The sequence below is a fragment of the Oryctolagus cuniculus genome, chromosome X, assembly GCF_964237555.1.
Source record: "Oryctolagus cuniculus chromosome X, mOryCun1.1, whole genome shotgun sequence".
Taxonomy (NCBI): Eukaryota; Metazoa; Chordata; class Mammalia; order Lagomorpha; family Leporidae; genus Oryctolagus; species Oryctolagus cuniculus.
Genome location: NC_091453.1, coordinates 27,257,842 through 27,282,487, shown reverse-complemented (window position 1 = coordinate 27,282,487; position 24,646 = coordinate 27,257,842). Strand labels below are relative to the sequence as shown.

General features: G+C 42.8%; 1 protein-coding gene across 1 annotated transcript in view; it reads left to right on the top strand.

The window, feature by feature from the left end:
- The window catches only part of CASK (calcium/calmodulin dependent serine protein kinase), a 368,265-nt gene extending 344,111 nt beyond the window's left edge, over window positions 1–24,154 (top strand). The window contains 6 exon segments of the mRNA XM_070067495.1: window positions 1,820–1,935; window positions 9,040–9,120; window positions 9,227–9,307; window positions 12,370–12,572; window positions 19,384–19,467; window positions 22,766–24,154. Of these exon segments, the coding sequence (XP_069923596.1) occupies window positions 1,820–1,935; window positions 9,040–9,120; window positions 9,227–9,307; window positions 12,370–12,572; window positions 19,384–19,467; window positions 22,766–22,942 (742 nt within the window). The 3' untranslated portion in view covers window positions 22,943–24,154.
- The last annotated feature ends 492 nt before the right edge of the window (window positions 24,155–24,646 follow it).

Here is a 24,646-nt window from a genome sequence, read left to right as displayed (position 1 = left end):
AAATCCAGACAGTACTAAAACTACGCAACAGTTTCCACAACAAATAAATTGCAAGAAAAGAAAAAGGAAGCTATCAATTCTAAAGGGATTTAAGACTATTTAAAGAGGAAAGGATACACTCCTGGATTTATTCCAAAATAATCTAGAATAGAATGTAAATAAAGCCAAATAAGCTATATGACTCTGTCAAAACTAAGTTGGAAATACCTGGAGTTTGTTTCACTATATTCTTGTATCTGTTTGAAATTTTCATGATTACAAAGTATTTTAAATGTGTTTTTAAGTCAACAACCTAGGAACAAATATAACAGAATTTAAGACATTTACAGGATAAATTATAAAAAAAAAAAAACACTTGACATATAGCAAAAACAGCACTGCATAGCAGTAAGGAATGGACCAGGCCTTTCAGTAAGTCATGTTGCAACAATTGGGTATCTATTAGTGGGAAGAAAAGAAAATTGGACTGCTACTTCACACCATAAGCAAAAATCAGTTCTGGTACATTAAAAGCTAACATGTTAAAACCCAAACTGTAAAAAAGCAAGCCACACAGTGGAAGAAGATACTTGCAACACACAGAACTAACAAAGGTATAATGTCCAGGCCATATAAAGATTTCCTCCCAATCAATGAGAAAAGACAAATGAACAGGAAAATGACCAAAAGATTTGAACAGAAACTTTATAAAAACAACAGCAAAAAAAGTCCAGTAACCATTGAACATATGAAAAGCTGTTCAATGTAATTAGTAATTAATGAAATGTAAACTAAAAATACAGTGGCATTTCATTACTTATCCACCTTGATGGCTATAATTAAAGATGGCTAATAAAGGTTGGCAAGAACTGGAGCAATAGGAACTCTCATGTGCTGCTGGTGGGGGGTACAAATCAATAAAACCTCATCAGAAGTTAACTTGACCTTTATAACGCACCATATAGCAATCTGATAGTGATTTTGCATGACTCATGGACTCCTGATTGGCTCACTAGCAAAACCATTATGACAGCAAGTATTTGCTTAACCTAAACCTAAGACAGCAACTTTTTAACAACAGCTCTGCTTATGTTGTCAATACTTGATGCCATATTCAAGTAGAGCCAAATAATAACTTTGATTGTGATTATAACTGAATTTTATCATTGTGCACCTTTTCTTAGACTAGAAATTTATTAAGTGTCCCTTGTGTACCTGGCATTGTGGTAGGGACATCATTTACATTTTTTGTTCTAATCCTGTACAGCAGATTCTGAGCAGCTCTGGACCTTACCATTGGAGTGTTCTGGATGAGATGACAGGCTCTGGTGGCACACCTTCCCCACTCCCACATACTCGCTTTGTGATTTGGAGCAAATTATTTAACCTCTCTGCCTTCCAGTCCCTTCACCTGTAAAATGATGATGTAATTCCATGTATCCGTAGAAAAATTAAATGACAGTACATGTCAAGTTCCTAGAAAAGTGCCTGACACTAAGTATTCCATACCAGCTAGTGAGTGACAAAGCCAGGATTCAAACCAGATATGTCTTTACTCAAAATCCCATCATCATTCACTGTACCTCACAGCCACTTGAGTAAGCTTCTAATTCATGTTATCTGTTAGTATATGCTTGAGGAATACAATGTCATTATATTTTTCAAGCATTTCTAGGAAATTGTCATGTAAACCAAAGAATGACCTTTACAGGAGTGATTTGAAAGGTTTCAATGAGTATGTTCATGCTGTTTCAAGTAAACTCTTCAAATGAGTGATTTTTCACTTTATCTACAAAACTGTACATTAATTTTGATCTTCCCTTCTCTCTTTGTGTGCCAGGCGAGTAGCTTGCATTGCCATGGAGAAGACCAAACAGGAACAGCAGGCCAGCTGTACTTGGTTTGGCAAGAAAAAGAAGCAGTACAAAGATAAATATTTGGCAAAGCACAATGCAGGTAGGGAAGAGCTGTGACTCAGGCTGGGTTAACCATCTCCAAGGCACAAAACTGATATAACATTTCAATTCAGTCTTCAGAGTTCTCTTTGCAAAATATTCCACCCTGTGAGACCTTCGTCAACCGGCAAAACCTTTAAGAAGCCCCTACCTCCAATTAATGTTTTAGCTATTTGCTAGATATTTTGCAAAGCTGTACTCGCCAGGACAAAAATACTGTTTTGAAATAGTGCCCCCTGGAACTCAAAGAAATGCAGTCTTGAGAGTTTGCTGAGTTACCAGGATTCTCACCTCCTTGGTTGGGATTGTCCTTGATCAGATACCTCCCTCCTGGGTCTTCTCTGGCCCTTGGACGTGGCCCCATGACAGATAGCTCGGGGCAAAACTACACAGTTACCAGAAAGCTATACCAAACAGTGGTTCAGTGGTTGATGTGAAAGAGCATAAATGATATGAATACTAACTTAGTTGAATCGGTTTCCGTGACTCGTCTTTTTCTCTCATGGTATTTCCAAGCTGCTGAGAGACCAAGGACATTGTCTTGGCTTCCCTTCGTAATATGTTTGTCTGTATGGAAGCTTGCATTCAACTTAAATCAAAATGTTTATTTGTTTGGTTAAGAACTGAAATGAATACCAAAACAATAACAACAACAACAACAACCATGATGTTTCATAGCAATTCAAGTTTCAGAAGACTCACAGGATGTAACTTAAGAAAAATGCATGGTGATGTAAAGAGTGGGTTTCACTTATTTTCAGTAACTCCTTAATATGCCTCTTTTTATAAGGAACTTTTTCTGAGGAATTGAAAGCCCTGACATTGGCATTGGAGTCGTTCCCAAGGTTTCAGAAATAACTCCAAAAATAAAACATGTGGCCCAAACAATCAAGTGAATCATGCATTCCCAATTCAGCCCTATAATGTTTTTACCAATATGAAATGCATTTTTCTCTGTAGCATGTTGTAACATGCAGTAACATTCACCAGGAGAAGACTGTTTGGAAACTGAATGGCTCATTTCTCAGAGCTTAAAAGTAAACATTTTGAAATGCTATAGAATGTGGAATGAATGCGAGTGGCCACGTGGGTTCAGCTGAATGATTCTGTTAAATGAGGAGTCTTTCCCTTCACATTAGGTTTATGGAACCAATAAAATGTATCCTTTCTAATTCTGTACTACTACAGAGCACCAGTGTCACAGTGGCTTGTTTTTGTTTGTTTTACAAAGGGAAGAAACATTGAAAGCAGATTAGCTTGATGTAACGTAGCACCTCTCATTGTAAATGCTCAAGTAGTACTATTTGAAGAAATGCACTTGCAGTATCAGTAGAATGTCGCTTAAGACATCAGCCAGGTCTCCTTAGCTGCCTTTCTTTCTGTCAGCTTCTCTAACACAATCTAACAGGCTCTCAAGACGATATGTTGACACTCTATGTACATACATGTATTATAAATGAGCTTGCCTTGTAATTTTTACAACAATGTTAAATTATATATGTATATATATATAAATGGCTCTGGAATTACTTTAAACCTAGAAAAGTGAAGAAATAACTGGTTAAGGCAGTCAGTTCATCATTACTTTTATACTCTACTAATGAAGGGCGTGTAAACGTGAGTATTCAATTTCCCAGCATTCTTTAACTCAGCTCTGAGGAAAACTAAGAAGCAAATTGATTGAAAAACTGGACCTGTCTAAATGCTGTCAAAGACTCGGTTGAAACATTCATTTAAGAATTTTTCCAGAGAGGAGGCATTTAGCCTGGTGCTTAAAACAACCACATCAGAGTGCCTGGGTTCAATTCCTGGCTGCAGCTCTGACTCCAGCTTCCTGCTAATGCAGACCATGGGAGGCAGCAGTAATGGCTCAAATAATTGGGTTCCTGCCACCCACATGGGAGAGCTGAATGGCATTCCCAGCTCCTGGCTCTGGCCTCAGCCCAGCCATCGTAGGTATTTGGGGAATGAACCAGCAGATAGGATCTCTCTCTCTCTCTCCCTCTCTCTCTCGTTATTGTTCTTGGTGTCATTCTTCTCCTTCTCCTTCTTCTTTTGTTCTTCTCTTTCTCTTTCCTCTTCCTCTTCCTCTTCCTCTTCTCTCTGATAATTTTTTTTAAGAACTTTGCCAGAGAATCAGCATCCAATCTGGCAGCCAATGTTTTTCATGGCTCACTTTTTCCATTCTTTAATGAGCAGGGCAGCACTGATCTCCTTCTATTATCCCCATTCTCTGATACCTAATGGGTCCTGCCCAGTGGTCCTGCAAATGCACCTGTGAACTTAATAGGTAGCAGGCTGAGGTAGGTGCCGGAGTTAGCACACCTGCGTAAGCAACTGTGCAGCTCGGGCAGCTCACTTAGCTCCTGTGGTCGTCAAATTGAGGGAATTGGGTTAGTCAATCAAGCAGATCGTCTCTAATTTGAAAATTCAGTGTATCTAAGGTTCTTTCCTCACTGGGCCCGACCAATGGGTATCATTTAATGAAGCCCAGTACTCTTGCATTGGCCCTTATCTCAGGCCTTATCTCTCTCATACACATAGTCTGTCAAGGTTAAAGGGGATTGTCATTTTTTTCTATCATTTGACATTATACCTCCTATCCCGAATCATTGACCTATCTAACCTTAAAAGGCAGGAAGGGCAGGGCGGCAGGGGGAGAGGACCTACTGCCATCACTTTTTTGTTATCTTTAGTGCTTTTCTGACCCATGGTCTTCAGGCCATCAGAGCCTTCCTTGTCATGGTTAAGAGATGTCAGTATTTGTCACCGCGAATGAAGCATGTGAAAGAAAATCTGAGCTTGTTAGAGTCGTTGTAGAGCCACTTAAGTTTCTGTCTAGAACTTTGTGTTGAGGCTTATCTGTGATTCTCCAGTTGGCATATCATTGTGAGGGTTCCCTCACCCACAAGTTAATCCCTGGAGAACTCTTTTAGTGTCTGTGGTCAGGAGAAAATGGCCAGCTGTTTTCCTGGACTTCCTGAGATATACTGCCTGACCAAGCCATTCCTCTCTGACACTGTCTCTTCCTGTTTTCTTGCACTTTATGAACCAACTCTTCCCAGATGAACTGTTTGTTTAGTGACTGCTTTTACTTCACGAGAGATCCAGGTATCAAGAAGGGAAGTCAGGCATTTTATCAGCTATTCTGCTTTTAGCCATGGTGAACTTTCATCCCAGTATATGGAACTGCCCATGTAAGGAAGTGCTCTGAACGATTGAGAAACAACTTCTTTTGACTTTCATTGGTAAGGCAGATGCTTTGAGAACTTTGGAATATCATGGTCTTTCACACCAGGAACTAACTAAATGAACTCATATTTCTGAAGGGTTTCTCTGGCTTTTTCAGAAGTAGATTGTAAACTATAGTATATTCTTTCTTCTTCCCATTGTGGCCAGGAAATTAAAGGTCATGTTTTGTTTCTTGCTTCAAATATTTAAGAACTTATCACATATTTTTGACGAGATTCAAATCTTATCACATTCTAAACTTATTTATATTTGTGATAAAAATTAAGGATGGACATTTTATCAATATCTAGAACTAATGGAAGCAATCATACTAGAATTATTTATATTCCTGTCACCAAAAAATTCCACATACATAGTTAAAGCAGATTTTGGTTGTGCAGTGTAGCCTCCATTTGACATAAAGTCAGCCTAGAATCTTAATTTGACCCACGAATAAATTTTGTTCCCCCAACACACACACATAGTTTAAAGTAATTTTATGTTATCACATTTGAAAGTCAGGTTATTTAACACAAAATCTTGACTTTCACACTTCCCTTGGATGAGCAGGGAATGTGACCACACTGAACCCACTTGCCGTCTTAGCAACTCTAAGCTGTTGATGTCCTCTTGGGGTGAGTTGTAACTCTTCATCACCCTCCATCCCCACCACTCTGTGTTCTTGTGCCTGACCCACTTCATTCAGCCACAGTAGCTGCCTGGCCATTGCAGGTATATTCGTGGGCCCAGTGCTGCCAGTATGCCATGCCCTTTGCAGTTTGAAGTTTCTATAGTATTTGAAGATATTGGTAGCTTTTCAAACTGACACAAGGATTCAATGCTAACAGCTTTTTTATGAAAAATATTCAACTAGCAAGTACTTACCTGAATGCTTAAAAGCTGTATCTGAAATGCTGGGTAGCTTACCAGGAAATCAGGATAATAGGAACAAACTGTTTCAGGCAGTATTTCTGAATCCTTGGGAAATAGGTATGCTTATGGTCCATGTCATGTTCACAACAGGTATGTTTGTATGCAACACATGAAAGACTTTTAGCTACATACATTTGGTGGGAAAGGCCTTGTCGTGCTGCTCAAAGAACTGTCCTCTAGAGACACTGATGCTCCTTGGCCCCAGGATTTCCAGAAGTCAATTTTAGATCAAGTTACCCATGTAAACTCAAAAAAAAAAAAGTCTTCATTAATTCAAGTTTTTTTAATGTTCAATCCCCAAAATACTATATTTCTGTGCACACATCTCAACATAGATTAGTACTGTTGACCTTAACAAACTATTCTTTTTCCTTTTTGACTACAATGAACTCTTCAGGCAATAAAGATTGACCCATAACTTCCCTGCCCTGTTAGCCTTTAAAAGCAAATAACAAAAGTCACAGACACACATGATTAGACATTGCAAGCAGTTCAGGAAGCTACACAGTGAAAAGCAGAAGACTTCCACACTACACTCTCTGGAGAGAGTTCCTTGTAACTATTCCCAAGTAAAATTTCTATGCATATGCTGCTATATAAAACCCACTGGCTTTTATATTAAGGATATTATTGGAATTTTTATTAAAATGAGTTTGTTTCTTAATGTGATTTATTTGCCTTGTGTTTAGAATATTGCATGATAAAGTTTATTTTGTGCATATTATACTTTTATTTTACTAATATATGAAAAGCCATAATTCAATGACCCCTGTACATTTTTCATGCTGTCTCACTCCCAATGGCCTCTGTGCATGTAAGTAACCTGTTGAATGACTATGCCTCTGTGTTTTTGACAGTTTCTTTTTATTAAGTCCTTTTTATTTTATCAGCAATCAACATAAAACCTTTAAAAATTCAGTCCTTAAGTGCTCTAATACTCCTTGTATCTCTTATTTGGAAGTACCCTTTTCATTGTCTCTCATCCCTATGACCATGTGGCAGTTTCATTGAGACCAGAATAACCTCATCATGCTACTTTGTTGATGGTTCAGATGTTCATGTTTAACCTATCTGTTCATTTGTTTGTGGTGTTCAGTGTTGATATCTAACTCATTCTTACGTGTTTAAAAACAGGTCTTAACTCAGTAGGATTAGTTAGGACTCTGTAGGGGGAGAGGGATGTATATGCCTTTCAGAAAGCTTGTGTCATCATCATCTTGCTCTTTGTGAGATGCTTGATTATTTTTATATATTAAAACACATCAGCTTGTTGGTACTCTTCTTACATAAGCATGCATTTTCTTGATGAAACTATCTCTCAGAGGACAGTAGGTTCAAAAAGCAATGCCATAAGCACCCCAGCTTTTATTTGTACAACTCTCATTCCTCCATTACCACTGCAGTACAGCTAGCTAGCTCTACTACAGAGAACCTCATACTCATTTTAATTTTGCGAGTCTCCCATTCTGAACATAGAAAACATTTCTTGGATTTAGCTGTTGCTAGAGAATATGCCTTAAAGACTTTCAGTCAACCTTTATGGAATCAATTTATCAAAAGAAAAGTAATACCCCAATACCCATTAATATGCACTAACCTTTATTTCAACGCACTATTTCTTTTTTATACATATATATGTATTAAGAATGATGTTTTTCATTTGTTTCTGATTTATTCCATTCCAGAGTATCTTACTTCCATTTTAACGTTCTTTGCTACTGGGAAGATCACAAAGGTTAAGGACTGAGCTGATAGGCACAATCATTCGGCTATAGAGTTTCAGGGAGCAGGCACTTCTCTTAATGATTCATTGAAGCATCCCAGATTCCTGGGATACACTCTGGAATCAATTTTATTGAATTTATCTCAATTCCCCTAAAAGCCAGGGCTTATTCTTTAAAGAAAAAAAGGAACTTCAGTGTGTACCTGACAACATTTGGGTATAAACATGCAAAAAATAAATTACAGGAAACATAAATGTATGATATTAGCCTTCTTGTGGGAACTTTCAAATGTGTGTGGGAATTGGACCACATTGAACTTCAACAGGAATGGCCATCCGCTTAAGAAAGTTTCATATGTTGCTTGAAATTGTTTTTGTAACAGTGCTGTTAAGAGGTGGGTTTCATAAAAACTATTTTTAGAGTTCTTTTCTCAATCTGTACTGATTAGAGAACTCCCCTTTTGCAAAGGTGTCCAAGCTCAGATTCTGCTTCACAATTCTTTTCTTCCCGAGTGCACACAGACTGCTCTTGTCACAGCAGACATGGTTTCAGACCCGGGAAGCATGTTCCCCTACTCATATACCCATGACTTTCCATCGAATATATATCTGGGTTACAATAGAACTCATGAGATGCTCATTTAAAAGCTCATGAAATAGTTACAGAACTTGACTTTGAAAGAATCAAGCATGCTACCTTCATCAACTCTGTTGAAAGAAAGAACCATGAAGTTAAAAACCAGTTGGCCCTGCATTTCTTACTCATCTCTAGAAATGATCTAACTGGCCCCTCACTTGGTTGACTTTAGTTACATTCATGCTCTATTCATGTCAGTCACTGTCTGTAGACTTTTTCTTTTGGGTATTGCTGATTTCTTAGAATTGTAAAAATATGAACAGCATGTGCTTTTGAATGAATTCATTTGATTTGTTGGATACTGCATGAAAAGATATGCAGTATCTTTTAGAATTGGACTTTTATGCATGTACTCAATGTATCTTTGGATGCACCTAATTATAAAATGCATTTTCATGGGCTTAAAAATAGAATGTTCTCCCCTCAAGGCTATATGACTTAATTACATGTAAGCCATATATCAGAAGTTGGATTCATATTTTTAAGACATGGTTTTAATATAAATTAATTTTGCCAGAAAATTATAGTTATGACCTATTAATTCTATAAATTTACCTTTCTTCCAAATCTTTATATTTTAGTGTTTGATCAATTAGATCTTGTCACATATGAAGAAGTAGTAAAACTGCCAGCATTTAAAAGGAAAACACTAGTCTTACTAGGTAAGTTTGACTATACAAGTAACTTGCTTATTCTCCCCTTCAAAACATCTTGAGAGCATCATTAACAATTATCAATTTTAACATTCTTTTTTTTTAAATGACACAGGTGCACATGGTGTTGGGAGAAGACACATAAAAAACACCCTCATCACAAAGCACCCAGACCGGTTTGCGTACCCTATTCCACGTAAGCAATGTCTCACAGTCTCTTTAATTAGATTTTGTCTATCACTTTTTTACATATTTTTTCTGGTTACTTTAGTAATAACTGTTCATTATAGGAAATTCATAAAATCCAAAAAAGAACACGGAAGAAAATGAGTTAACAATAATCCCAACACCACTTTCCAAATAATAATTGCTATACATATTTTGTTGTATACCCTCCTAGTGTATATGTGTGCACATGTATTTTGTTTGTGTTTTTTTTAAAGATTTATTTTTATTTATTTGAAATACAGAGTTACAGAGAAAGGTAGAGACAGAAAGAGAGGTCTTCAATCCGCTGGTTCACTCCCCAGATGGCCGAAATGGCCAGAGCTGTGCCAATCCGAAACTAGGAGCCAGGAGCTTCTTCCTGGTCTCCCACACGGGTGCAGGGGCCCAAGGACTTGGGCCATTTTCTACTGCTTTCCCAAGCCATAGCAGAGAGCTGGATCAGAAGAGGAGCAGCTGGGACTAGAACTGGCACCCATATGGGATACTGGCACTTCAGGCCAGGACTTTAACCCGCTGCACCACAGCACTGGCCCCATTTGTGTTTCTTGAATAACATGAGACTCATCCACTCTATTTATAACCTGATTTTTCCAATAGTATGTCATAACCATTATTTATATGAATTATTCTTCAGAAAGTTTTAACAGTTGTATAGTTCTCTCTGATATGACAATCTTTCCCCTAATCAGTTTCTAAGTTGTTGGGTTCTTAACCACTGTTAAAACCTAGTCAGTGTGCTTTTAATTGTTTCCTCTAAGAAATTTCAACTCTGTAAAATTGTCCATTACTCTTATTTTCTATCTCTTGCATGCTTCCTTAACTGTAAAATGAAGTTATTACCAGGATTACAAGGAGGATTCAGGACCATGTGTATGAAACACTTAGCAGATGGTGGATAAGGAGTAGCCATCTTGCCACTGTCATTTATTGTTACCATCATGATTCTAAAGTTTAAAATTTCAATTACAAAAGCTTTCTAGCAAGTAGAGTTTTGTTTAGGTGGGAAAAGCTAAAGGAGATGATTTTAAAGAGCAGTAGGAAAAAATGTCAAGATTGGCTCCATCCTGTAGGGCTTTCAAATGCCTTCATAAGACCACCCTCATTCCGAACCCTGTCTAATTTACACAGGAAAAGAAGTTTATCAAATTTCATTTCCATTAATGCTACTGGCATTTTCTAGTAAGACACTTTGAAATGTCTTTGAGGCCGGCGCCGTGGCTCAATAGGCTAATCCTCCACCTAGAGGCGCCGGCACACCGGATTCTAGTCCCAGTCGGGGCGCCGGATTCTGTCCCGGTTGCCCCTCTTCCAGGCCAGCTCTCTGCTGTGGCCAGGGAAGGCAGTGGAGGATGGCCCAAGTGCTTGGGCCCTGCACCCCATGGGAGACCAGGAGGAGTACCTGGCTCCTGCCTTCGGATCAGCGTGGTGCGCAGGCCGCATCGCACCAGCCGTGGCAGCCATTGGAGGGTGAACCAACGGCAAAAGGAAGACCTTTCTCTCTGGCTCTCTCTCTCACTGTCCACTCTGCCTGTCAAAAAAAAAAAAAGAAAGAAGAAGAAGAAAAAAAATGTCTTTGAATTCTCCTTATGTCTGGATCATGACTACAGCAAACATGGCTAACATTCAGTTTCTTCTTGATCACTAACAATTGACCTTCTGTTATTAAGTGACCAGTTAACTAGCTTGGTTTGAAAACGTACTTTTGATGATGTCAGTCGTGTCTGCTCTTGAAGGTATTTGGTCACAGATGTGTATGTAACATGTTGAACTCCTGAGCTGATTACAGATAGCCCATCAATATAGTCTGCCATTTCTGCAGCTTCTGATGTGCCCCAAGAAAGAGTTCCTCTTTAAAATGGCCACATTTTGGTGGCCATGAGCACATGGCATTCCTAATGGTTAGCAGGAAAGGGGGAATTTCCCACTGGTTTGGGCTCATGGGCACAGAAAAGAATCACGTAAATGTATCCTTGCGCAAAAGAAGAAGAAAGCAAGTAAGAAGAGAGGAAGGAAATGGGAAGAGAGGAAGATAGGGAGATGAGACAGAGGTTTGGGGGAAGGGAAAGAGGAATGTGTTTTGGAAGACAGTGGTCATATCAGGATCCCACAGAGCTAGGACTTATTGGCATATTCTTCAGTATATATTTGTATAGGTCAGAGGTCAGCAAATTTTTCCTATAAAGGACCAGAGAAAAAACATTTGAGGCTTTGAAGGCCATATGGGCTCCATCACAGCTACTCAGCCCTGCCCTTGTAGCAGGAAAGCAGTCATAGATACCATGTAAACAAATCTCTATGGCTGTGTCCCAATAAAACTTTATTAACAAAGACCGACAGTGGGCCATATTTGGCCCACTCTCTGTTGGTTTAGGTCTTCCATAATAAGTGCTGCTACATCTAGCTAAGGTCATTGGGTTTTCAATATCATTTGCTTTTTTGCTATATTCTAACATTCTTTTACAAGATGCTATAAGACCAGCACTATCCAATAGAACTTGCAGTGACAATGATAGCTTTCGATAGCTGCACTATCCAATAAAGTAGCCATTAGCTGTATGTGGCTGTACCGTTACAATATTGCTAGTGAGACCGAGGGCAAAATTTTAACGTTATTTAATGATAGCTTATTTAAATTTAAATAGCCATATGCTGTTTTCCAGTCTTTCTTTTTCATTCTTGTTTTTGTTCTGCTTAAGACCCAACTGCATTAAGGCATGCAGTGAATTATATTGCTGTTGAGTCACTTCATGTCTTTGTCCAGTGGTGGCCCATGAAGGGATGAAATATGCCTCCTCTATCAATACTGAAAGATTCAGCAAACCAAACAACTGATTGTTGGCTGATGTACACAAATAAATACAGTTTTTAGAACTTAGTTCTAGAAAGATACTAATGGTGAGGTCAGAAAGGATACGAGACGGACACTAAAGAGTCCACGGCTTTTAGGAAGAGACAGTTTGTGTAGGTCCATTGGGAGCATAAGCTCATCAACTCAGCCTTTTAAACCTCTCATGACATGCAACTTTGCAGATACAACCAGACCTCCAAAGAAAGATGAAGAAAATGGAAAGAATTATTACTTTGTATCTCATGACCAAATGATGCAAGACATCTCTAATAATGAGTACTTGGAGTATGGCAGCCACGAGGATGCAATGTATGGGACAAAACTGGAGACCATCCGGAAGATCCATGAGCAGGGACTGATTGCAATACTGGACGTGGAGCCTCAGGTAATACCTTGTCACCCTGGTCCCCCGCCATACAGCGTGCATGCCAATAAGCTCAGGTTCTGACATCAGAAATGCCATCAGAAAGTTATGGGTTGCATAATGATTTCATAAACAACAGGAAAGTGTCAGTAATGAAGGCATCATGGGTTAAGAGTCTAGAATGCAAACTGACTAACCATGGACTCAGTATACATACCATCTATTTAAGAGGCAGAGATTATTCTTTTAGGAAGTTCATTATACTCAGAAGCTCAGTAACGTTCCGGAATGGGTCTGTGCCCACCAGAAATGCTGCCATCATCTGACCTCCGGATGAGACTCTGGCACTTTGTTATCCTACCAGCCACCTTTCCTCTCTTGGTAAAGCTTGTGCTGGACCATCAGAGCCTCTGCCAGCTTCTTATGTTAATCGCCAATGAGAAACTGACCCTGGGGCCTGGGTCTGAAACACAGCACTGGCTTTATGAAGGCAAGCATGAGTGAGCCCAGGTGCCAGATGGAGCAGGAATGGAGGCCCATGGTGGCTGTCACCCTCTGCCATCCCCTTGCCTGAGGACGGTGCCTGACCCTGAGCTAAAACTAGGAGAGAGATGGAAGACTTGGAGGGAGTTCAAAAAGGAGAGCCAGATGCAGAGATGAGCAAAAGATTTGTAGACAAGTCTTATGCAAGAAGCAATAGGAATTTGTTAAACTTGAAAAAGAGAAAGCTGAAGGCTTTACATCAAAAATGCTGGCAATCTGTTTTTTTCATCTCTGAGCACCAAACCAAATAGAAGTTGGACTTAAAGCACAGTAGGAAGGGTCTGGGAGTTTGAGACCTCAGGGGAGGTTACAGGAGAGGCTGGGGGTGCGCTGGTGACTCCAGGTCTGCCATCTCTAAGACTGATCTCTACTGCAAATCCCTTAGCATTTAGCGTCAGTCCGCCAACCACTCGCTGAAATAGTACACCTGCTCCCTTCGAGCAGGCTCTGTTTCATCAGGAGGCTTCCCTGGCTGTCCCAGGCAGGGAAAAATCCCTGTTCAAGGGCCACTGTGTGAGACTTGGTCCCCTAGCCATCCCCAAATTGAGGACAGAACCTGCATGGCCAGAGTCTGTGTGACCTGAGGTCTATGTGACCTGGGCCTCAGTTTCTGGGCTTCAAGATCCTGACTCAAGGCCAAGTAGGTTCACCCATTTCCATTTTACAAGGCTTGATGGGGTTCTTGAACTTGGAACTTTGGGAAACTACCAAGGATCTGGTGAAGGGGTTAGGGAGGAAAGCAGTAGTAGGGCGAACACAATAGTTAACTGAATTAACATGGACCTATATAGAACTAAATATATGATGTGTAACACGGATTGATTTTTGTTTAACTACTAATCCCTCCTTACTAGGGATTGGAAAAATCTTCTGGCCAGGGGTGGCTAGAGGCAAAGTCTCAATCCTGGTCCTGGTCTTCGACATCCTCTCCTTGGGTTCCACACTGGTCTTCACCTGAACGTCGTTTTCTGCTGGTAGTAATGTCTCTAGCAGTATGCTGGCTGCAGGGCTCTTCAGTCCCCCTCTGCATTACCTAAATCCACTTCTGAGGGCTTTCCGCCTTACCTGCTGCTGCTGCTGCTGCCGCCACCGCCACCGCCACCGCCACCACTGCTACTGCCGCTGCCGCTCCACTCATGGCGCCCAGCTGTCCCTGTCTCCTTGCCCTTGCACAGCCATGCATTGCTCTGCACTGCTGAGCGAGAGCTCCTTCTCTCAGCCTCATCAGGACATCCACAGCAGTTATTTTCCCCATTGCGCTCGGGCCCACAGCACCCTCTTGCCCCGGCTGGGAACACCTCCCCTGCTCCCCTGGTTGCTGGATGAGCTCACCTGCACTCTTCTCTCTCGCTTCTTGTGTCCCCACCTCTCAGAACTGTGATCTCTCAGGTCCACTGCCCCTGAGCCCAGGCCATAGGCATCCTGGTGTCTGCCTGAGCCGCTTTGGGCCAGCAGCGGGTAGGGATGGCCAAGGCCTGCTCCTCTCGTTGGGCTGGTTGACCACCCTGGTCCCAGACTCTCGTGCCCAGTCTGGCCTAACGCGCAGGCGTGATCTTAGGCTGTTGCTTGCAGCCACACCATTCGGATGGCCCACATGAGTGCTGATTGGGCTTCACCCTCGGGCTTCTCTGACCCCAGCCCGCTCTCCCCAGCTGGCCCAGGATGTCGTCCTGCCTTCAGGATGCCCGTGGCTGGGAACAACTTGCTTTCAGGCAGAGAGCCCCGTTGTCCTAGGAAGCCTTTCTCCATATGACCTTTTCCTCCACACCCTTTCCTGCCCCGGCTTGTTAGATGAACCCCTCTACTGTATCTCATGGACAATTCGATTTGATGAACTTTTATTAAGCACTGATTACGCGCCAAGCCCTGTGTCAGGAGCTCAGAATACAATTAAGAAGACGAGCCGGTGAGGATGAAACTCTTACCTTAATATACATCCAAAACTGCCCCTAAAAGAAGTGCCTTGTGACTTTTTCTCTTAAATCCTCTCACTTCTACCACTGTCAGAGCCACTTTCACCACATGGGAATCACAGAAAGTTCACCTAACTCTGCTGTTCAGCTCGCTTAGTGCAGGCCTAACACTGTGCCATCTTAACTTATTTTAGGCAATCAAAACTAAATCGAGCACACGTCTAACAATACTGTAAGCTAGGGTTTTGTGGTCCAATTTTAAACCTAGAAGAGCATTGTAAAGACATTAAATAGAAAAATTCAGTTAACCTGGCTTCCTTTAAAATAATCATAGATTTTGTTCTTACAATGCTTTGTATTTTACCAAGCATTATTACTCCTTGCCTGGTCTTTATAATGCTGCAAGATAGAGATCAGTATCTACATTTGTCCATGAAGAAGCTAAGGCTTAATGTAATAGTGGCTCGACCAATGTTTTATAGCCAGTTAAAAGTGAAGTTTGAACTTGAACTATTTTGGTTTCTTTATCTTGCTTTTTTACAATCGACCCCAACCTCCTTTTACTGAACCATCCTAGAAGAGGTAACTCTTGGGATCATCAAGATGGTCTACCTTGTATGTAGTGGTACAATTTAAATACTAATTTGTAACGTTGAGAACCCTGAGAAAAACCTAGGAGGCACGCAAGCCTGAGAACAATAGAACCTATCTCTCAGGGAAGCAGAGCTGTGGCTCAGCTGAAACTGTCCTAGCTGTAGTGTGTAATCACAGCTGAATGTGACAGTTTTAGATTTTAACTTTATTCTGATTTATCCATTTTGAACATCTAAAATGACCCATAGCCGAGTATTTGTGCTTTGATTTTTGGCCAAAGAGAGAAAGGCCATCATGTAGCGGTAGCTTCCAGCCTTGTTAGAAATCTGTACAATCTGTCCAAGAGCCACGTTCTAAGCCTGGGCCTCCTTTGTTAAATCGCTTGGCTCTCTTAAGATTGGTTCTAGGATCACTGAGCTCTGCCTTAAACCCCTGGATCTTTGTGCAGAGTGACTCAAACCAGGTCAGTGTTGTAGATCGCTGCATCTTAGACCCCTGGGTCAAATGAGATTTTATTCCTGAGATTAATTATTGGCCATGGATGAGCCACAAGATCAACTTCTCTCCAGGAAAGAGAACTAAAGAATTAATTTTAGATGTTAAGTGAATATTAGTTTGGCTTTTTGAATCCAACATGTTTCAGTGATCTTTCTAGACTGTGTGTGTGTGTGTGTGTGTGTGCGCGCATGCGTGTGCGAGTATGTCTGAAGCACTCCAGGGTGAGAGAGATGTTTGCCCGTCGATTTAACAAGTTTGTCCATCACGTGAAGTCAGAGAGGAAGAGCATTTAGAGTTCCTGTTTAGGCTACTTGAGGAAGGGGAATCCTTGTGAACAGTTCCATTTCCTGTCCCCCAAAGTGACCGTCATCCTCGGCCACGCTGAGACTGCAGCAAGAATGGCCCCCACTTGAGGCCCACAGGAGAGCAGAGTATGGGGATGGAGACCTTAGAGAACAAGTGAAAAATGTGTCATGACTCTGCTGATGGTGGAAACCTACCAGACAAGAACATCTCAGCCAGAATTTGAGGCATCTTAGAATGTTGGAAAATAACAGTAATATAGCAGGGAAGTAGAAAAGCAAAGCCATGAAAAGGAGGAGAAAGCCAATAATCGAACCATGGGGGGCTACTGTTATTGCTGTGATAAACATTAAGTTTGGGTCCAACCTTCCTGACAACCAGGGCAGAAAAGGGGGAATCTAGAGCCAGAACCTGACTCTTAGACACAGAGGCATTTGGCAAAGTGATGAACATGATCTTCACTGATGGTTTTTTGCAGTAAATGCAGAGCCACCTTCATGTGTTTATATATATAGACTAAGGGTGTGAATGCAGCACCAAGGTGCACAACGCACAGGGAACTTAAGTGCTGTTTTCCAAGGAGTTTGTTTCTTGATGCTGTCACAGACTAACAGGCTAGAACAGAAAGCATCCAAAGGACTGAGTAGCTAGCAGGCTGGGTCACCAAGCAGAGGAAAAAACCCTTTCATGCCTGGGCTGTCATTCTCTACTTCATCTGTGGGTTCTGTTCAGCATGCAGGCTGTGTGGACTTCCATCTGGCACTCGGATAGAAGCTTAAGGGATAGAAGCAAATAGGATTTTTTTTTCCTGTCTCAGTTGCTCACAAGCTGGCTGTGGGTAGGTGTGTGTGCGTGATGGGGTGGGGGTGATGAGAAAACCTTATGTCTCAACTGATGATGCTGTATTCACCTGATTTATGAGCACAGGAAGGAGGGAAAACAGGCTCAAGATGCTATTGACAAAAAGGTCATTTCTAAGTAAAGATCCTTGTTCAGTTCAGTTGAGCTATACATGGGCTTTGCCATGGTGTCTGTTGCCTGCTAAAGTCCTCAATCACAAAAAGACTGGCAAGGAAATTGTGGGTTACCTCTTTCAAAAGTAAACGTATACAAGCCTGAAGAGCTTTCTTATGAGGGACTATGAGCCTGTGACTTTAATGATGGCAGAACCTTGATGAATAAAACAATGTGCCATGTGCTAGGTTCCCTTAAGCTACCGGAACACAACCATGTGACTGCAGTTCAGAAATAGAACCCTGGTGAGAGCGAGCCTTGCACTAAAAAAGAAAGGCAGAATCTTTGATAGCAAATTTGTCTCTTGTATGTCTGCGTGCTCCACGAGGTCGTGGGGTTTGCTTCAACCAAGAGACCGGAGTGCTGTAGTTGAACCAGCCTCAGAAGGCAACATCAGCGTTGTGCAAATGAGATGTACGGTTTTGACATTTTCAGCTGACCTTAAAGGCAGTTTGTGCTGAGTGCCATACCGGGCATAAGGAAGACAGCTGACCAAGATACACCTGCTTGTCCCTGGGGACTTGTGCTTCCGGGGGATGGGAACGTCCACAGCACACAGGACTGAGTTCAGAAGGACCACTCAGCCAAGCCAAAGGGAGGGGGGTGGGGGAAGAGAAGAAAGGATGAGGGGATGCCCAGGCAGAGGGAGGAGGAAGAGAAAAGGCCAGGAAACATGACAGCATCTGGCCCAGCCCTGTCTGGAACTGTAAAGGCCCATCCCCAGAGGAGAGGGGGCAGGGGGAGGTGGAGAGCTTAAGCCTGGACCAGCTTGTGAGGAAAAGACTTGACATTCATGCTAAGGAAGCATGTGTTTTATCCCTGGTCCCAGAGGGAGCCACGGAAGGATTTTGAGCAGGGGATTGACAGGATTGGCATTCCAAAAAGATTCCAGGAGAAGGGTGGAGTTTGGATCAGCAAAATTGGAGGCCAAGAACCATCTAATTGCTAGTCCCATAAACCAAACAGAAGGTGGGGTAATAGGAACAGGGCAAAGCCAAACAAACACAAAGACCCTTTTGGAAGCAAACTGTAGGGCAATAGAATAGACACGTTATACTTTTGGGTGAAGGACAGCAAGAAATTTACTCTCAGCACATGTGAATTAATTCCATGTCAGTTGCTTGTGAAGTGGGTACCTGTGTGTACTAGGTTTGTTCCTTGGCAGGCAGTTTGTACCCCCCGAGAGTGTCATGGGAGAAGCTGAAGCAGGAATCCCGTAGCAGAATCAGCTCCTGCAGCTTCTGATCACAGCTTCGCAGGACGTCTCCACACTGGGAACCTGCACACTTAGAGGTGCACGATGCCTTGGAAGGGAGCTGACCTGGCCTCAGAGGCCGCCTCCCTGGAGTGCAGCATTTTCCTCCGGGCCTACACATTACCCCCAGCACACAGCATCTGTCGTGGCAGGATTAAGACAAAAAGCCCAGGGCTCCCGGCTCCAGCCATGGGCAAGGTCCCTGTCCCTGTGAGTGCCACAGGGCACCTCCAGAGGCCTTGTAGAAGTGTGAACACGGCACACATGGCTACAGTGGCTGCATTTTGTGCCCCTTGATTAGTGACTGGAAATTCAAAATGTGATGAGGTGGGCTCCAGATCAGTGTGAAGCCAGCCTGCAGGTCCAAGTCTCCTCCAAAGTGCTCTTCCCACCCATCACAATTCGGACTCCACCAATAGGCACGTTTAAATGAACATTAACCAAAAGAGTGTCAGCTATTATAAAGAAATCTGATCAGATTGATTCATAAGAAAAGTGTCCAGTTTGTCAACTTTTCTGGTAGCTATTGTCCATCCTTTAGAAGAAAAGGAGTAAATGTGTATGAAGTTGGTCAATGTAATAATACCAAAATTTTGAACCAAGGGCTTGCAGTTTTTAGTTATGTCAATTTTTGGATAGACTCATCTGAAAGTTGCATTAGATGCTGTTTCTTTTAAGCCTCAACTGTTCTGGGCTTTGTTTGTTCACACAGGCACTGAAGGTCCTGAGAACTGCAGAGTTTGCTCCCTTTGTTGTTTTTATTGCCGCACCTACTATTACTCCAGGTTTAAATGAGGTAAGAATTCACCTGTGTTGCCCCAAGTACGCATGCCCCTCGTAAGGCTCCCTGTGTGTTTTGCATTCAGAGCCAAAGCCCCCGTCCTTAAGACAACTACACGAGGCTGTGTTTTGGTATCGATGCTGAGCCCTGAGATTGCCCAAGCGCGAGGTCCCCTTTCAGTTTAGGAATCAGGCGATGTAAGCACATGAGCATCATACCAGACAAGATTCCGGTCTTCCTGACATCTCTCATAGCCCGGCGTGTGTCAGTCAGTGTGCATTTGCAGCCAAAGTCTGCTCTGGTCAAACCCAGCAGCCTGTGGGCTTATCACTAGGGTTAACCTCTCCTCCACCCCCAGAACAAGGCTCCCCAGGCATCCCGTGCTTTCCAGGGCTTGCAGCCTACACCCTTCCCAGATGGGGATTGCGCTAAGGTGGTAGCAGCTCCCGCAGCCAGCTCTAAACAAAGGCCTGCTTTGCCTTGGCTGGTCTACCCAGGTTCCCCCTAGGTAGTCCCTGGGGTGAGACCCATGTAGGATTTCTGTCCAGACCCCTGGAGCTTAGCAAACCTAGAAATGATGTCCAGCCCCCAAGCCAACTCAAGCCAGCAGAGCCACCCAGAAGGTGCCTGTGAGAGTTGGCTGGGCTGGCTCATGCCAAGCCCTCTTAGAAGGCTTTCTGTCACTGGGAAGATAAGAAGGGGGATTATCTTGGATGTGGTAAGTGGAGCGGTGCCCACCTGCTATGAGTTCTGCAGTTAGAGTTAAGAGGAGACTGCTGTACAAAGTTACCACGAGCACCATTACTTTTGCGTGTTCTAGAAATCAAAAGGACTCGTGGCTGTGTCCCGTAAACACTGGCCTAAACTCGGCAAAATGGAGACTCGGACCTTTTTATTTTATGTACCTTTAAGGAAGAGGAAAGATTCAGATTTACCTGTGCTATTCATGTGTTCAGTCATTGTTTGTTTGTTTGTTTGTTTTGTCATTTCATTTGCAACAGGTATATTCCTTTGTACAAGTCTCCTTTCCCCTCTTATTGAATACGCAAGCATGTTTGAAACCTCACAGTGTGGTTAGCTTTTATCCTTTGGGTTGCCATGTGTTTTTCTTGAATTATCATCTTTGCTTTGTTTTTGTTTTTGTTTTGCCTGTTTCCTGCCCTTTTACTAATTTTCCATAGCTGCCAAAATGGTGCAGAAAATTGCCTGTAAGTACCGGCTAGCAGGTGATGACGCCTTGTCTCATTAATAGATTTAGAATGTAGACATTTTGTTCCCACAGATCTTGCTTTTGCTGGTAGAATAAAGATATTTTGTTGTCACTGCCTTAAACCCTGTTCACGTGTGAGTCAAGCCCGCAGACAAGCTGTTGTTGAGGAAGAAACTGACAAATATAGCTTCATCTTAAAAGATCCTTAAAAGGGAACTTTATTTTTTTTAAAGAGCACTACATTATAAGTGTGATGCTTCCAGCCACACATTTTCTTGAATGTTTTCCTCGGCCTGGCTTTCGGAGCAAATTGTAACCTCTGCCAGTGGTTTTTGAAGCACAGGACTCAATATGCCAATAGAACCCCCCAGTGCAGACGGTGACATTGTAGAAACTGGTCCTCCTCATACTGGCAGGGGTGAATGTGTGTTTCCTAAGATGGGGTTTTACATTGCGTTTATTGTAAAGTCAAGCCAAGGTGAAAATACCATGGTTTCTGTAGGTGCAAGTGGAACCTGCGTTGATAGGACCTGAGAAGGTGATTATTGACTGAGGTCATATCTGCACCGTAGCAGTTAACACTTAGCCTCCCAGCAGTCCATGTCCTGCTCTGGAATTCATGTAGACCCCAACACAACAAGTAGGACGTTCCTATTTCAAATCATCCTCCTAGGAAACATCTGGTTCCCACCTGCTCTGCTGTCTGCCCATCCCCTAGGCAGCACCCGGATAGAACCCAGCATGTCTGCATCTCGCCGCTGGTCCGCTTTCCAGAGATCTGCCCTGTGCCTTGATTATGGATGTGACACTCATAAAACCCGCTGATGCCCAGTCTCAGTCAGCCAAGTGCTTGTTCTTTCCAGAACATTAATTATGCACTTACTGTGAGCAAAGCAATATACCCAGTGCTGGGGTGAGCTATGTCAGACACACAAGACAACCCTAGTGAGGGAGAAAGAGATGATAATCAAATAAACAGGTGTTTCATTATGTCTGTACATGTGGAAGACTCGGGCCAGTAGTTCACCTACCTGGTGATTGGCGGATGAGAGGATGCTAAATTTGACTGAGTTCCCTAGTTTCAAATTTGAACTGGTCATTTGGGAGTTCAGCATAATGAACTTGACCTGTGAAGGTTTAAGAGGCAGATTTCTTTCTGGCGGTCCTTAGGAGGTCCCCGTCTTGAAAGGCCAGCCATCCTGCAGTGAAAGCTCTGCTCGTGGGCCCCGTTCGGGACCCTGCGTTCCCTCTTGCCATTGGCTCACTCTGTGACAGTTCTCAGGATCTGTAGCGAGCTGTGACCGAGGGAGCATCCTTCACTGCGGCCAAGCTCCCTAGAGGTCAGAGCTTCTCCTACCTATGAGCAGTGACGTTTGGCCACTTCCGACGCAGAGCAGTTCAGGCTGGCCGCGATATGTGGGAAATGGCCTTATTCCCTCCATTATTTGTGGCATCCAAAAAGCTTTTTCCTCTGGCTTCCTCCGTTCCTCTTGAGTGAGGGCCATTCAGTGTAATTGAATTCCTGGAACATGTTGAACGACTAAGCAGAAAAGGAAATAACACTTCATTCGCTGTCTAAAGGCAGGAGCCCCAAGGCATGGCTCCAGTGAGTTTTGAGGACAGGATGGAGGAGTGGGGGCTGAAAAACTCTGGCCTTGTCCCCCAGAGCTGTCCTGGCAAGGGGGAGGGTGGCTCCCTGCAGGCCTGGGTTAGAGAAATGAGGCAAGGGCCGCTTAGATAACAGTAGCCAGCGGGGAACCACACCTCACGTGACCCTCCTCCAAGTGACTGAGGACAGGCACTCCCAGGCCAGGCTGGGGTGTCGTTTGCTGCAGAGTGTCTGACGCTGTTTGCTGCAGGGCGCCCTGTTGCCCGCGGCGTGGTCACAGTTGCCCACAGGAGCCCTGCGACCCTGCCGTCTCCTCTGTGGGGGAGCAGCAGGCTCGGCCCCGTGCCCAAACGCGGCACGTCGGGGTTTGGCCTCCACTGCTCCTGACCTGCGGTGAGCAGACAGGCGAAAAGAGAAAGCATCCCACTGACTCCTCTCTTCTCTTTGCTCTCCCCTCCCCAACCCCCCGCCACCTCCACCCCGCCGCCATGTAGGACGAATCTCTTCAGCGTCTGCAAAAGGAGTCTGACATCTTGCAGAGAACGTATGCCCACTACTTCGATCTCACAATTATCAACAATGAGATTGATGAGACAATCAGACATCTGGAGGAAGCCGTCGAGCTCGTGTGCACAGCCCCGCAGTGGGTCCCTGTCTCCTGGGTCTATTAGGCCTCCCCCCAGATATCTGAGCATAGCTGGGAGCCACCTCATTCATGGAAAAGCCTCTTTGTTATCGGCCTTGTGTCAGCAGGTCGTGGTCCCTAGAGACTACCTAGTTGTAGTGTGACCTACATTTATAATTATTGTCATGTCCGAATAGATAGGAGGAGAAAAAACAATTACACACTAATTTAAAGAGACAGTATCTTTTTTAATCAGTTCTCCTAAAACTTTAATAAAATGTATCTTTAAATGTATGTATTATTCAATCCTTTGGAATGTTATATTTTTGGAAATCATAGCTTTTTATTTCCAAGGCCCCTAAAAACTGCACAAAAATAGATGCTGCTTTCTATAATCTATTTTAATAATAATAAACAATGATTCTGTTACCTTGACTGGGGGTGGAACACTACATTCTTTTTAGAGTCTGATTTTATGGATTGGAATATCTTTCTTTCCTTTATTTATTTGAAATAATTAGTCTAGTGATTACAAAACCGTCATAAATTTTTAAAGGCCTTTTTTTCTCTCTCTCTTTTTTTTTTAGAATAGTACTTTTTTTTAAAGTCCTTTATGTAACATCCAGATAATGTGATACTGTCTCTTTGAAGCACCCTGTAAACCTTTTAGAGATTTGAAGTTGGGTCTCGACTCTTAATGCATGTGGACAGTCGCGAGCGTTTATGCTGTCGGTGTGTCTGTGCTGGACAAAGCAATCTGTAATCTACAGCAAAGTACATTCCGTTCACGGGGCACACCCAGGGGAATAAGAATAAAATGCTATTATGACTAAGTTGTAAACCTATGCACATCCCTTGCATTTCGGGCAACTTTATAAAAAAAAAGAAACTGATTTTTATTAATAATAATCATGTAGTGAAATGTGTTTGTAATTTTGTCTCAATTTAATTTGTTGTAAGGTGGGAGGGGGAATTGCTGGTTTCACCACTTCAGATCTGTGTTGTCTAAGAGTATTAACGTTTTAATTAAGCAAAGAAATGAGGATTTTTAATCTGTATGTAATTGTTTTAAAGCACCCATTTTAAGAGAAAATACTGTGCAATGAAGAAACCAGTTTAGGCATTTGCTATAAACTGAATTACTCCAAAAGGATAATCTATAACAGCCCTGTAAATTCCTTTAAAATGATAACTAACAGGACAGTTTGACCAATTTTTTTTAAATATACTTCCTTTTATGTGTTCAATAATCAAATGCCTTTGGGTCCTTCATTTCGTTAGAGATTTGTTCCGGTTTCCAAACCGATAATCTTTTCAATTTTATAATTCACTAGATGCTCACGGAACCATCGAAGGCCCAGGAACAAGTATCAGTTGGCAGGGCGACCAGGCAGCTGTCAGGGCACAGCTCGGACCACGTCTGACTCGCTCGCGGAGAGCCGTGCACCCACAGGCCCCCTGTGGTCTCTCCTTCCTCTTGCTATATCCCTTGGCACAGGGGACCCATCTGTCCTTGTTGCTCTAGAGACATTCGCCATCTCATCACCCTTCCATGAGGTCACGTGCTTCCAGCACAGGCGCTCCGGGCTAGGGGTTCGCAGACTCTTTGCCAGAGGTCAGTCGCTTGTCTTTCATTAGCGTGCGAGGGCACGAATCTTGCAGACGTACCATCGTTTTTGCTTCTTGTAGGTTAGATGGCCCCGTCACTTTGTGCCTTGGCAGGGTGTGTTCTGAGCTCAGTGGCTCCTCT